The sequence below is a fragment of the Xiphophorus maculatus genome, chromosome 17 (genome assembly GCF_002775205.1).
Source record: "Xiphophorus maculatus strain JP 163 A chromosome 17, X_maculatus-5.0-male, whole genome shotgun sequence".
Taxonomy (NCBI): Eukaryota; Metazoa; Chordata; class Actinopteri; order Cyprinodontiformes; family Poeciliidae; genus Xiphophorus; species Xiphophorus maculatus.
In genome coordinates, this window is record NC_036459.1 from 1,400,842 (window position 1) to 1,416,510 (window position 15,669).

Below are 15,669 nucleotides of genomic sequence, written 5' to 3' on the forward strand. Positions count from 1 at the left end.
TCCTGAAATTGTTACCAGTATGAAAATGTAATACTTAGCAGCAACAATTACGTGTTCGTCTTCTGGTTCATTAGTTTTATAATCCAAGAAGAAGCTCGACTTTGTTGTTCACTGTTCTTGTTCTCTTGTGTTTGGAGACTTCATGCCCTGCACTCCACGCTTAGCGCCACTTACAGGACTGGGGGAGGAAAAACAGCATCTTGAACCACTTTGTGAATGAAAACATTTCTGTAAATGGGTGACTGCTCAACAGAACACCACATAAAAAGAAAACAAAAACTTACATTTTGTGGACGTTATGTCCCCAAGTAAAGTACATCCCCTTCCGCCATCCTGTGACGTGTATTGGTACCTTTATTTGCGCACGTGAGCGTGAAGACTTCAGTTGTCTTCATCAGAGGAACACCTAAGCGGGGTTTGGTGGGTGCAGCTCTGCATCACCCCCCCTCTTCCCTCCTCTTCCTCTCTCTGTCAGCGCGTGCCTCTCGGATGGAACAGCAGCTCGCAGTAAAGGCACAGCGCGAGCTCACTCACTCACTCACTCACTCACTCACTCACTCACTAACGGCTGAACAGGAGCAGTGACAACTCTTCCTCCTCTTTCTCCTCCTCCTCCTCCTGGCGGGATGGAGGGGTGCTGATCAGGAGCCGCTTCATCATCACCGTCATTACTGTCAGCTCCGCCATCACCATCATCATCATCAGCACCGGGAGCGGAGCGGAGAGAGAGGGAGGCAGCGAGGGCGGAGCAGCCGCTCTCTGTGGGCTTAAAAAGTTGAGGAGGATCCGGTTTATTACCGGAGCACCGGAGGGGACTCGGACCGTATCCTTCCCCCACCCCGCTGACACGGACGCGGTGTCTCTGGATTCACCGGGAAACCCACCCGCCGTGGTTCTGGATGGATTCGTTCTGGATTCCGGGTCAATAACGGTCCTGCTTTTTTTTTGTTCATCACCCAGAACCTGATGTCCGGTGCTGTGACGGATAGATAAATACTTTGTTCTTAATTATGTTCCGGTGTTTTAACGGTTCGGCGGGTTGGTGACTGTTCCCTGGAGGATTTACGGTGATCTTAACGGATCAATAACGGATTTTCAGACGCGAGTCCGGTCCGGCGGCTTTCCCGAACGACTTTCACCGAGCTGTGCCGGGTCCAACGGATCCCTGGACGGCTCCTCGGTGACCGGCGTCTGGCCTCCGCTTCCCCCCGGGGACTGAGGAGGAGGCGAACCGCAGGCAGCACAGCAGGTGTCAGGGAGGGAATGTTCCCGGGACTGGACAGGTCTGCCGCCCCGGAGGGACCGAAGATTACCGAACGCTTCCGAACGAACCCAACGGCGGGAAAACGGGAGAAGTTCTCCGAGGATTTTATTTCTTTAAAATTAGCACATTTTTATTGAGCAGGTTAGTCTATTCTATTGCTCAGTAACGATCTAATCAACCTCAAAATAGCTGCAGGATAAATTTTCCAAATTTTCACCTTTATTCTTAGTTCAAATTGTCTTATAATCCTGAATATAAATCCTATTTCTGGATTTAAACTCACAACCAAACAGTTGAATCAGTTTTTATCAATAAATACCTACTAAAATTTAATCTATCAATAAACCCTAATCCAATTTCAATAAATGTCAATTCCAGTTATCGATACGTTTCAAGTCTCTAAACTTCAGTTCTAATCCCATTTTAATCAACATCAACCGCTGCTATCCAACCCTTTCAATTCTGGTTATCAGTCGGTTTTAATCCTATTCATCAGTGGGTTTTAATCCCACTTATCAATCAGTTCTAAGACCATTTCTGTTAGTTTTAATCCTGATTATCAATCGATTCTAATCCCATTTCAATCCATCTGCCACATGAGGCGGGAGGAGTGAACGGTCTCCTCCTCTGAAATAAACCCACATGCTGGCTGTAAATTATCCACTTAAACCTCTCCAGAGAAGAAACTGTGAGCCAGAGCCTGCAGTGAGGGTTATTAAGCGCCACATATTAGCACTAAATGCTCTGATTGTTTCTAATAAGGGCAGACAAAGCTTAAACTGCTCATCTGGGTAGTTTTAACATTTTTCCAATAAACTTACGCTAGAAATGTAACTTAAATCCTGAATAAATTGAGCAAATCCTGCAAACAATAACTTTTGTCTCTATTAGAATGAATTTATGACGCAAACTCTGTTGGTAAATGAGATTTTGATCTAATTTAAAAGTCCTGACTCAAAAGCTCCATGCTGACCTTAATGTTCAGGAAGGCGTTTTAATCTCCAGCTGTGTCATCGTTTTAAACCCAAGAGGGTCCGAATGGGCTTTATTTATGCTTTACTGCAGGTCTGGAGGAGCTTTAACTCTGAGCAAATTAACTTTACAGTCACCTGCGGACAATAAGCCGAAGCCTCAGGTCTCCTGCGTTTAGGGAAGCTTTGGTTGATGATCTCTCTTGTTGGACGTGTAAAACTCAGCTGAACTCTTTTATCCTTTCTGTTGTTTTGATGCAACTTCTGCTAAACTAAAAGTCAGGAAAACTGAGTATTTTTCCGGTGGAGGTTTCTAATTTAGCTTCGGCAGCTGGTTTCCTGTGAGACTCTATGGATGGTGTTCTTGCTGGATATCCACATCCTCAACAGCATACCTCCTCCTCGTCCTCCTCCTCATCGTCTTTCACCCTCTCAGTGTCCTGCACAGGAGAAATCGAGCCATGAGGCATTGATTTTCTTCTCGCCGCAAAACCAAAACGCACACGACCATCTCATCCATCCTGGCTTGTCAGGTTTGTTGGCTGAAATGAAAGAAGGGGTCAGTACTGAAGGACGTTTATCACCGTCCGACAGTTAGGTCAGAGGTCATACCAACAAGCAAGCAGCTCAATCACCTATCAAATCATCTGGAACCAGTCTGATTGGAGCGTAGATGAATGCTTTTCTGAACTGGTTTCCATAGGAACGTTTAATGCTCAATGGGACTCAACGACAGCAGCCCCGGCGCCATGCGGAACGGCCGCGGCCTCTCCGACCAATGGGCAGAGTCGGTGGTGGTCCGGCCTCGAACCACAGAGCGCCACATCACGGTGCACAAGCGTCTGGTTCTGGGCTTCGCCCTGTCCATCATCACCCTCATCATCGTTACGGCAGTGGCCGTGGCGCTCAGCGTTCGCTTCGATGATTGCGGTGGACGGGATCGCGGTGGAGGCAGAGGGGAGACGGGTTCCAGAGGGTCCGGAGGGTCGGGAAGACTCAACGGGAGCAGAGGGGAGAGGATGGGAGACAGAGGGGATGAAGAGGTGGTCCAGCCATGGAAAAACTCTCGGCTTCCGGGGTCAGTGAGGCCACGGCACTACGACCTGCGGCTTGCCGTCTACATGGACAACTTCACCTTCTCTGGAGAGGTCAGCATCGAGCTGGAGTGCGTCAACGCCACCAGGTTCATCGTGCTGCACGCCGACCGCCTCGAGGTATGTTGGCATGAGTTTCCTCTAATCTCAAGGGAGGTTAGAGGAAACTTTGTGTGTCTGCAACAACTCAGCTTATGGGAGAACTTGTAATGCAGAGTAAACTCCTGAAAACATCTGGAGCTACCTCAAACCCGATCCAGGTAGATTTAAGGCGACCAATTGTTCCAGCGCACACTTAACCTGATGGAGTCTGTGCTAGAACCTTACATTCAGTTTTTTAAGATTAAAAATGTGGTTTTATTGACCCTTTGCAACTATCACCAAATCACATTGAGGCGCCATGATGAACGAGAGTATTGAACGCAGCGCCTGATTATTTTTCCCACTTTAGCCGTGGCTTTAACTTGTTGCAGTTAAGCTAATTTGTTTTTACAAAAGTTGGAAATAACTAGATTGGAAACTTATTCATAACTTCTCCCTCCTGACATGTTTGTTGATTTGATCAAATCAACAAACATGTCAGGCATAAATTAATTTGTCTTAATTTATGCCGCATGATTTATACCACTGATTCATAAATGCTGTTTCCTTTACGTCTGGCGCAAACTTAAAAGCATCCAAAAGTCTAGATGCTGACAAGTTTTCTTCATACATGGTAGATTAGAAACATATCTTCTCATAATGCAACATTTGATTTCATGTTACTAATCCTACAAAAGAAGTATAAATGTTAATCTTATCATGTTTGCTCCAAAAATACCAGTGCTTAAGATTGACGGCTCCTTTCTAAAAGGTTTACCATAAAAAGTTTGGCTTACATTGAACAGAGTGACAGATTTTTTCCCAGGTTGTTTTTGGCAATATGTACGTCGCTCAGAGACGGCAGGTTTTAGAAAATTTGGAAATAGCTTAGAAACTGACCTACCTGGGTTGTGCTGGAGACCGTGGAGTAACTTTAGACCATTTTTACAGTGAAACACAACAAATATATTAGGCTACCTACTGTCTGTTTTTGACTAGCTTTTTAGCTAGCATCTAGCTTGTTTTGGCGTCCGTCATGGCGGAGTGGGGCGCTTTCTGAAGAGCGTGACGTCACATGCAAAGGGTCAACACCTCAAATGTCCAGATGTGACTTTTATTGCACAGAGATTGTAAACTTAAATCGATCTGAGAACCACAGTGGTCCAATAAATCCTGACTTTACTGAGTAAAATTTGGAGCCTTACAACTTTGGTAACTTGTCTTGAATCCTAATAGTTGAATTGTCTTGTAATAAACTCCATATCCCACAGGCAATCTTTCGTGGCCGCAGATTAATCTTGAAATTATAATTGTACATTTGTTTATGAAATCTTTATACTTTTTATACTCGGCAATAGCTTTTATGTTTTCCATTTTTGATGCTGAACTCCCCGGCAGAATAAATATTCATTGGATTTGTTCATCCGTCTCCTACGCTCCCGTTTACAGCAGCAGGTTGCAGCATTTATGACGGCATGAATTGATTCAGAACTGTATTTATTTTCCAAAGCAAACAGCATCCAGAGGCTGGAGAGACACTTCCATTACATGGCGAGTTTAAAATTTGCCTCCGAAATTCAAACAAAACTGTAAATTATCAATCACAACAAACCTCCTTTATGTATTTTATACCTCTGTATTTGGAGCTAATTTTGAATTTTTCATCCATGTTGAGAAAGTTTTGGTTTTGGCTGCCACCATTTCTTGACACTTTAGCCGTATTTTATTGACTGTATTGAGATATAATTCAACATTTTCAGTGAAAAAAAACACATTTTAACTCTTTATTTATCTTTCTATAATCGCCTGAATGAGTCGTTCTATCGAAGTGATCAGCTCTTCTGTGAAATATTCAGTGGAAATCATGTTGGTGACATTTCTGGACCAGACCAGTGACCTCATTCTGTAAAAACCCTTCCAGTCAGAACTGATTCTTGTTATGGTTATAATGGGGCCAACATTAAGTTCAGTTCATTCAGGTTAAAAAAGAAGGAATTGGTGTTTATGGTTCACTACCAAATCATGCTGAAGTTCACATCTCAAACATGAACTTGTTCTTCTTCATTTATCATATTTTACTTCATTCAACAGCACATCAATTATATCATCACTTGGTCTCTTGCCACCTCATTTATCTCTGTTTAATTATGTCCTGACCAAATCCACATCTATGCTGTTGTTTCTGCTACTTACCTAAAAGTTGGATATGATGTCAGAAAAAGCTGCTTGTACTTCAGGTTTGTCATGTAGAAAACAGCCTGAATCTAGAAACTTGTTACACTGCGTTGTTACCTAGCAACCCAAGCATAGCTCCGCCCACGTCGTTATTAGACTTTGTCCAAACATAGAAGAGTATTTCTAAAACAATGGGATAGTTTTCAGAAAACCCACACAAATATGCCACTCACTTGTTTTTAACATTCCAAACCTATAGGGGGCACTGTAGTGCAATGCCAAAACCTATATTAGCCAATCAGAATCCTTCAAGGCAACCACAACTTCCTGTTAGGAATAAAACATGTCGCCAGGAGGTTTATTAATATAGTCTGAACTACTTTAGAGTATTGTTTTGGAATATAAAGTTTATAAGACACAAATCAATGTCCACTGTGAGTTGTGTCAAAAGAAGTAAGGGATATATTGGGGCAAGATCCCGAAACTCTTATTCAAATCTCCACTTCATTGAATTTTCATAAAGAATCATTTTTAGTGACATAAAACTGAGTTTTCATGTGAATGAAAGTCTAAAACGTATAAAAATGTATTTGTTTTTCTCAGATATCTGGTTACATGTGGACTATGCCTTCGAAGACGAAAACATTTGGTCAGCTGGTTTTACAAACGCACAATGGCTGCTGGAAGAAAAAAAAACAAGAGTTGCTGAGTTACTATCAATCAATCAATCAATTTTATTCATAAAGCACCCTTCATACTAAAAGCAGCTCAAAGTACTACCCAGAAGTCGCTTTCTGCATCCATTTTCATGTGTATAAAGTATTAGTAAACATTTAGGTAGGGGGTGTGGCCAGCAAGAGCTTATTTACATAAAAGTGACAGAACCCTAAAAGGTTTCATTCTGAAAGGAGAGCAGAATAAGCAGAACTGAGCAGATTAAAACCTCATGATCTGAGAATCATTTTGAGCAAAATAGGTAAAGATTTGAGCTATTTTAGTTTGTTTTAAAAGAAAGCACAATAGATTCTCTTGAATGATTACATTGTCCCCATAGCTACTACTACTAGCAAGGTCTAATGAAGTTGGATTCTTGTGGCAATATGAGGACATTGTGCTGACCCATTTGGACCACCAGGAAGGACTTGCAAAGATGGATCGTCATCATCTGTGACCTGAATCAACCAAACGTGAACAAAACTCTGGTATTTGTCAGTTAAAGCCAAACTTAAACCTTACTTTAGTTACAGATTTACATCATAAAATGCTGCAACTTCTGAGTGTGGTTTGATGCATTTTAAATGAAGCTGAGCTAAAACAGCAGCTGAAGCCTTCATAAGCATTTCCTTAAGATGCTTTTCTAAACAAGAGTGTGTTTTCAGCCAGATGTCTGCTCTGCGTCTGGAAGAAAACCCCAAACAAAGAAACCCTATTCCCACTTTCGGCCTCCCGGATTCCTCTAACGAGGCTAATTAGCTGCCAAAGTTGCTGCTTCAGCCCGAAGTGGGATGGCAGGAGAGCGCCTGGGAGAAACGCGGCGGCAACGTGATTTTTCACAGCGTTCATCTGGGCTAATGTGAGAGATGGATAAATGTGTCTAATTTGGGCCAGGGCCAATTAGGAGCCCTGCGGCCTGCCTGGTGTTTGTGTCCGGCTGCAGGTGAATTAATGGCTGTTGCTGGGCATCAGGCAGCCCTCCTAAGGTGTCCTCACACTTAATGGAGTCTGAAAAGGTAAATGGCCGCCATGTATAAACCCAGAAAGCAACCCTCCCCCCAAAAAACTGTGTAAATATAGCAGCAGCTGGTGGGGGAGGAGGAGAAAAATGTTGAGATCTTTGGATTTTCGAGCGATTCCAGGGAAAAAAAGCGGAGAAGATTCTGCTGACCTTTTTAAAATGAAAGGAAAGCCCTGCAGGCAGCCGGCGGTTCAGCTCATGTCAATGATAATGAACAAGTGGCGCCTCTTTCCGTTCTAATTTCTGCTTCCTCCGGTCGCGTCCTGCCGTCCTCCGGCTGGGACGCTGGGACGCTCCGGCCCTTTAAATCACGGATCTGGCGTTGGCGTTTTAACACCCGGCCCGTCTTAACGTGCGTATTGATTGGTCAGCTGATCTGACAGGACGGTGAGAGTGCAGAGAGGCTGCTGGGAAGCAACTTCACCGCTCTAACCTTGGCTGATTCCTAAAGCAGCGTTTTTATGGTTTTTCCATTATAGCCGGGCCGCGGTTCATTACCGGGTCAGACGGAGCCGTCAGATTTATGATTATTCAAACGGAGGCCGACAGGAATGTCAGCGTACGCTCTCCTGCGATCGCAAACCAAATCTATTTAGGATGGAGAGTTTTCAGTGACAGGAGTCTGAAACCAAAGGCTGCTGGAGCACGACAATCTGACAGCCAGCGCCGCTTTTCTTCTTCTTCTGCTCTCGGTTGATTGATGTTTTCATAGATACTCAGTTGAACTTGGGCCACGAATCAACTTTGATCCAAGCCATCCCATAATACTTCTGGCTGAATGTACACCAAGTGACATCCAAATAGAGAAACCCAATTCATAGTTTCTGTCAGATTCTTTTTTTTCTTTTCTTCAGCAGTTTAGTCTGAATCCCATCAACCGGCTACATTTCTGGGATCCGTTAGCAAATCTGTTAGCTTAGGCTACGTTCATAACAGGCGACATAGGGCTGGACGACAAATCAGAAACAATATAGGTGGACATTTCATCAATATCAATGATTAATATGCCTAATAGAATATTCAAAATATATTTATTGAATTCCGATCCAAAACCACACAGCATTCTGGGAGATGTAGGCAGAGAGAAGGTTTAAGCTGCTCAACCCTAGCTAAGCAAGGTTGGTGGAATCAACTAACTCGCTTGTTCTTTGGTTGCCTAGCAACAAACTGCTGGGTAACATCAGTTTCAAGTTCCCCCCAACTTTGTTTTTCATGACAGTCTGAACGGCCCGATTCAGTTCTTTGCCTCTTCCATATGTGGAGCTAAATCATATCTGATCATTTTCAAAGTTTCTGAACTCATAGAATCTGGAGAGGATCTTTACTTTAGCTGTGAGATAAAACACAAAGAGCTGATTGATCAGTGTTCATGTCCTGGACTGTTGCTCTGTTTCTGTTATTGTATCATGCAGAAAAACTCATTGATTATGGATAAATCTGGATTTCTGTCCTCTTTTTTCACAAAAGGAGGAGTGTTCAAATAAAAAAATACTATTGCTCCCAAAAGAAATGGAATAAAAAAATTGTGATGCATCTGCAGATAGTCAGGTTATTTAAGGCTGATATTTATTCTTTTGTCCTCTTTGTAAGGGAATTAAGGCCACAGCAAAAAAATAAAATTCTGACTTTTGTTCTCTCCGAATTTTGACTTTATTTCTCAAAATTCTGACTTCTTCTCAGGAATTTTTTCTCCGAATTCAGTCTTGAATCTCAGAATTCTGGGACTAAATTCTAAACCTTGATGGGGGAAAAAAAGAATTTTGAGAAAAAAGTCAGATTTGTTCTGCAGTGGTCCTTCCTGTGTCCTTCACTTTCAAGTTGGTCCAATAGTTCAACATGCAGGGACGAGGACCAAAATGACATTAAAAAAAAAATCTGTCAAAAGGGTTTAAGTCTGCCTGATTAAAAGGACTGACTGGCTTTAAATCATAGTGTTTTCTGTTTGTAACTTATTGAATATTTTTGAGGCACCTGGCTCCCCAGGGGGTCTCCCATCCTGACTGAATCACACCAAGCCGTCCTCAGCGGCTCTTTAGCGGCAGCTCCAGGTTTTTACAGCCAGGATAATAAAGAGTTGTGTCCAGAAACGTGTCCGTGTTTCCAGCGAGGAGCGTCTCCAAGAGTCCGGCCAAATTAAAAAGCAATTTGAGGCGTTTGAAGGCGCCTCGGAGCTGCAGACTCAGCAGAAAAGCCTGAAACAAATCCGTTTAATCCCAACGTTTCCTCTCCGTGTCAGCAGAGCCTCTGTCCTCATCGACCCATTCCTGAACGCACCGCGCTGCGGGACCAAGCAGCACTCTGTCTCTAATTGGACCCAGAGGTTGGGAAGAGCCCGTCCCAGTAACACCAGTTAGTTAATGTGGGCTTCATTACTGGCTTATAAGTGGTTGATGTTTGATCCTTCCTTCTGCCGACTTTCAGAACCACATCTGCGTCGTTTTATGTTGTGTTTGGGCTCCAGGGAGCGCCGTAACTGGGCCAGTCTTAAGTAAATATTAGCAGTGCAGGAGTATTTTGGTAAGAAGGTCAGACGGAGAGTATGCAGCGAGTAAAACCAGGCTCGGCTTTGTTCTCTGTTTACGTTCAGAGCTGCGCTGCCGGGCCCGTCTGAACCAGCCACGGATTTCAGGAGGAAATGCAAGAAAGGATCGAATTCAAAGTGGAGCAGAATCAGGAAGAACATTTCTTTAATTTCATAAATATGACTCTGAAAAGTGTGGCATGCTTTTAGTACCTTAAAGGGCTGAAATGGTGAACTGGATTAATTGTAATGAGTCTATTATTGAAATAACCAAATTAATTTAGTAATCGGTTATAGTAATAGTAAGTAGTAGCAGTAATTAAGCCAAAACTGTACAAAAATATGTACATTTCCGCGCATGTGTACGCTCCAGTAGCGTCTGCGTGGCGACGTCTGCGTGGCGACGTCTGCGTGGCGACGTCTGCGTGGCGACGTCTGCGTGGCGACGTCATGACGTTCGGCGTAGTTTCAAAATGGTCGCCGACGGACATCAGATTTTTTTACTTTTTAACATCGATTTTGGAAACAATTTCAATCGATTCTGATTAGAAGTAAATGAGAATCAATAATATGTAAATCGATATGTTTAAATCAATACTTCTTGGGTTTTTTATAACCTGACGGCAGCTCCTTCCACTGTTAGCTAGTTTCGGTAAGTGGCTGAAGAGGAAGAGGAGCTGATGAAGGCAGAAAACGCTTCAGTGAGGGACCGATTCTGCTCCAGTCAGGAAAACACTTTAAACTCAGCAGCTGATTAATTTTGGAAAGGCTCCTTGTTCTTGTTGCATCATCTCACCCTTGAAAAGAATCAGAGTTTAGATGTTTTTTTGTGTGAAGTGTCGGGTCCTGCTCCGCCCACAGAGCTGACCCACGGAGCCTGGTTCACTCAGCTGCCGATTAAACCGCTCAGGACTGAGTGGGAGAGCCGCTTCTCTCCTCCATCTTGTTAGTTACTTTGCACCTGCTTGCTTTGATGATTTTTTTTTTCTCCAGCCTGCTCCGAGTTTGGTGACATTTCATTTAATTACCATCCAATCCCCAGTCAGCTTGAACCTGAGCTGCCGTCTAATCAGCCGGGACAAGTGAGAGCACCTGTGATGCTCTGGGCCTGTGATGAGCCGGGCGCGGCGCGGCGCGGCGCGGCGCGGCGCGGCGCGGCGCGGCGCCGCTGTCACATGTGACTCTCTGCTCGCTTTCACTGCTTCTGTTTCTTCATCTTATGGTCACTTTCAGTTCACAAACGCCCAACGTTTCCCTTCTGCTGCTATTTGGGGAAATCTGTCAATTAATTCAGCAACATGTCCGCCAGTCAGAGGAACAGCTGCTGTTAACATTAAGTAATGTTGCAGTTTGTCATAGTTTATCCAAACAACAGAGGGCGCTGTTCTGGGACTCACCAAACAGATCTATTGTTTATTTTAATTCAGATGAAGAAACAAAAACATTGCACATTATTTCCATTTTATTATAGATAATTAAAACATAATGCATTCATGATCTGTATGTAATCATGGAGCAAATTGTTGCTTTTTTTCATTATTTTAAACTTGAAAACCAACAAAGTTTAGTTTGTTGTGCTGCAGTCGGGACAAATCAGGCAGTAAGTAAAGTTTTAAAATGAAATGAAGGGGAAATTAAACGGTTTGTATTTAGTTTTGGTGTAAAATATCATGTTTAGTGATGTTGGGCGACATGATTCACTTTTGTTACCTGACAAAATGTCATGTTTAGCTTTATGTAATGAAATGCACCATTTTGTCTCGTTTCATTTTTGTTGCATGACAAAATGTTTTGTGATGTTAAATAACAAAATGCAACATGCAGTTAAACCGTTCAGTGTAATTCTGGATTAAATGCAACTTTTGGTGTCATTATTCCATAAAATGTGTTTTAATGAAGCAGCACATTCTTTATTTGTTGTCTGGGTAGAAAAGTCAGATTCTGTGACTCCATGGGTTGAAATATTGCCTCCAAATCAATGAGCTGAACTTTTTGAAATAATTGCAGATTAAAATGTTGCTCTTCACATTGTTACAGCTTGAATATTTTAAAATGGTTCCAGATAAAATGTTTCTGTTTGACATCACTGTAGGTTGATGTCGTTGCTTTCGATTTGCTGTCCTGTCGAAATGTTGCCCTGGCAATAATTGGCGATTGACGTTGTTTCAGGTTGAGATGTTTCTCTTGAATTCATGTCTGGTTGAATTGTTCTTTGACATTTTTACCATTGAAATGCCATTTTTAATGTCATTATTCATTAACATGATGGTTGAAACGTTGCTCATGTCGGGTTGCGGTGCTGCGTTCAGCAGGTTGCATGTCAGTGAGTCGATCTGAAATATCACAGGTTGAAATGTTTGAATCTGAGGAAATTAAACATTTTATTCCTTTAGCGTTTTATTTCAGAACAAAAACCGTTGATGATTTTTATAGTTTTGTTCTTTAAGATGTTTGATCACTAAGTGAAGACTTAGAAAAGTTACACATGAAGGATGTTTGACAGATGATCCAAACCTCCTTCCCTGTTCAGGTGGACCGGGTTTCCGTGGCAGCAGAGAGCGGCGCCGGCGGCCGGGCCGCCAACAGGCCGGGGGGCGGAGTCATGCGCGTCCACCGCCACTTCCCCTTCCCGGCCAATCAGATGTACGTGGTGGTTCTGCACCGCGAGCTGAAGCCCGGCAGGCTGTACCGGCTCAATGTCAGCTTTGACGCCGCCATCGAGGACGAGCTGCTGGGATTCTTCAGGAGCTCCTACACCCTGCAGCGGGAGAGACGGTACACACACACACACACACACACACACACACACACACACACACACACACACACACACACACACACACACACACACACACACACACACACACACACACACACACACACACACACACACACACAGAGCAGCAGGTGGTTCCACTAGAAAAGGTCACAGCCTCACACCCACGACATTGATTAACTCTCACACACCATAATGTGTGTGTTGCAGCTGTCAGACCATACACACACACTCACTCCCTCTTTATGAAATTCCCAGAAGCTCTTGTGTCGTTTCCACGTCGGGTCTGGTCCCCAAGGGACTGATGGGAAACCGGCTTTGAGCTGATGCGTGTTTGTGTTATCGCTCTGTACTCAAACAGCTAATTGGCTGGAATCCAGTTTCCAGGCTCCTGATTGGCTGTTGCTTTGGGTTTCTGATCTAAAATGTGATTCTGCAGCTAACACCTGAGACAGATCACTGAATCATCTGGGCTCATAGCTGAGCTGTGACTCAGCAGCAGACGGAGATTATTTACTGAATATTTGACTGTAATCTGCAGATAAAGATGATGAGTTTGGTGCTCAGGTTCTAAAAACTAAACCTCACCTGAGAGTCAGGCTGGAAGGAGTATAGAGGAGCCTTATTTTAGTTAGTTTACTCTACCGCATCCCACAATGCAACACAAACCTGGCAGCCGCTTCCCTGTAAGCAGCTGCTAACTCTGGAGTTTGTCTCAGTGCTGAAGTTTACTGAAGTACAACCACAAAAACCTGAAGACTGAAAACATTGAGATTCACTCGCCGTGTTTCCATCAACTTATTTTTATTATATGTACAATTTTGCAATTTTGAAGGATTGCAAAATTCAAAGTTCCTCAGCAGAAAAGTTTCTATGCTCACTAGAGGTGCTTTTTATGATTTCTAAAAAACAGTTTGTGTTCTAAAAATTAGACGGAAATTTATTTTCTGAATAAATTTTGACGTAGTGAATTCTTACCAGAGCCACGAAACTCTGGAAAACCTTGAAGTCTGATCCACGCTAATTCATGTTAGCTTGTAACTTCTACTTCCTGTTTATTACAGCCAATAGTGGCGTCAACATCTGAGGAAATTGCGCTTTACGTGGCCAATGTTGATTCACTCCAAACACCTAATTCACATTTTCTTCTTAGCGATATTTTCCAACATTCACCTGAGAAACAGTTTAAATTTAAAAGCTAAACTTAATTGTGACACATACGTCTGTGGTGGGTGCTGTAGAACTTTTTTATTTGTGCAATATTAGCTGAAAGCATTTTAAGTTGTAAATAAAACATTTTGCTGGATGATAAATTGTCTCTGAAATTATTACGATAAACGATAACATCGTCGTTTCGAGACAATTAGCAGAATTACGATGTAAGTTTGCTCTCTCAAAGACCAATATTATACTTTAATTTAGTAAACACTCTGGAACTATAAGATATTTTAAATGTCCAAAATAAAACTAAATAACCAAAACAATAAATAAAACGGAAATAAATACCAACTATGTCAATGTCAAATTTATTTATATAGCAATTTTAAAAACAGGTTTAAAACCACACCAATAGAGGGAAATAATAATAATACAAATAATAAGTAAATGAAATAAAAATAAAACATCACAACAGAAAAGTTCCAGTATCAGGCCTCAATTAAATGGCAACGAATAAAAGAAGTGATTTAAAATGACCAAAAACATAAACATTAATAAAATGTTTTAGAAAGTCTGTAGACAAAATTTTACCTTCAAAAAATATTAACCAGAATTGAAATGATCAAACTCATTCTAACTTATTGTGAATAATTGAATTGGTTTGTGTTATAAGCTGGACATTTCAACTGTAACACAGTTAAACTGTTTATGTGGATAAAAGTGAGGTTTGCAGGATTTCTGGGGTTAAACTGGTGCTGGTTGTTGGACGGACCTGCTGCCCTCTGTAGGCTGAACACTGCGGTGCACTCTGCTCCTCCACAGGGTGCCGGTTTGTTTGGTCTCCAGTCCTTCTCTCCAGATAAATCTGAACTTTTTAAACTGAAATTTGAGCTGGGATCTCTTCTTCTGTGGTTGTGCATCGATTTCTTCTGCAGCTTTCATCTTCGTTCTGCTCCGATTAATTTTTTGCTTGAAAGTTGTTTTTTTTAATACTTTCCTCAGTTTTTATCGTGGATGTAACTGGTGTCCTGCTAACTTTATGGAAAGCTGTAAAGCACAAATGATCAACCGTCCAAGTTTAGTTTCCAGAGCTGAAAGTGATGAAAACATTCATTGTAAATTGATTTTATGGCACTGGAGCCAACCGTGTTTATTTAGCTCAGTAATGTGTTAATTAGTGCTAATGAGTCGGAGTTCTGTACCTGCCAAGAAGCTGCTGCTTGTTTGCTCCAGTCAGACAGCAGCTGATGTGGTTCTGTTCAGCAGAGAGGAGGAACGGGACCGGATCAGAACCAGAGCAGGACTGTCCAACGTTAATCGTTGTCGTTTTAATCTGCCACTCTTCCGTTTCTACAGTAACGTGATCGGTCCGGTTTGGCATCAAACAGGCAGCGATCTGACTCAGTCCGACTTGGTGATCACAGCGATCGGCACCGATCCGATAGAAATAACAGCAAACATCAGCAGCAGACAGTTATTAACGCTTAGAGAAAGCTCCAGAGGAAGATGTTCTGTCTTCACAGGTTGTTTTTTTGTTTTTTTCCTCTAATAGGTGAAATTATGGCTCCCACTTCAGCTTCATGCTGCGTCGTCAGCCTGAGCTGCTGCAGCGCTGTAGGTTATCATTTTAAAACCATTATCATCAACAGTCAGAACCTTTCAGTCAACGTGTTACAAACCTCCAGGGAATTATGGTCCAACTTATAAAACACAATATTTATCCCATTAGTTTAGTTTATTGGTTTGTTCTGAATGGAACTTAAAAAGAAAAAACTAATAAAAGTTCAAGTAGAAAGAAGTTGCAGTAAAAATCTTTATTCCTGCATTAAATCAGCTGCTATTAATATTTACATCCCAAACAAAACATGAGCAAAATGTTCACATACTGTCACAT

The 15,669-nt window shown here is 42.3% G+C and overlaps 1 protein-coding gene across 1 annotated transcript in view; it reads left to right on the top strand.

Annotated features, from left to right (window-relative positions):
* The first annotated feature begins 637 nt into the window (after positions 1 to 637).
* trhde (thyrotropin releasing hormone degrading enzyme) overlaps positions 638 to 15,669 on the top strand; it is a 150,570-nt gene continuing 135,538 nt past the window's right edge. Inside the window, exons 1-3 of the mRNA XM_023349784.1 lie at positions 638 to 1,405; positions 2,939 to 3,449; positions 12,372 to 12,616. Coding sequence (XP_023205552.1) covers positions 2,955 to 3,449; positions 12,372 to 12,616 — 740 coding nt within the window. The 5' untranslated portion in view covers positions 638 to 1,405; positions 2,939 to 2,954. The remainder of the gene's footprint in view (positions 1,406 to 2,938; positions 3,450 to 12,371; positions 12,617 to 15,669) is intronic.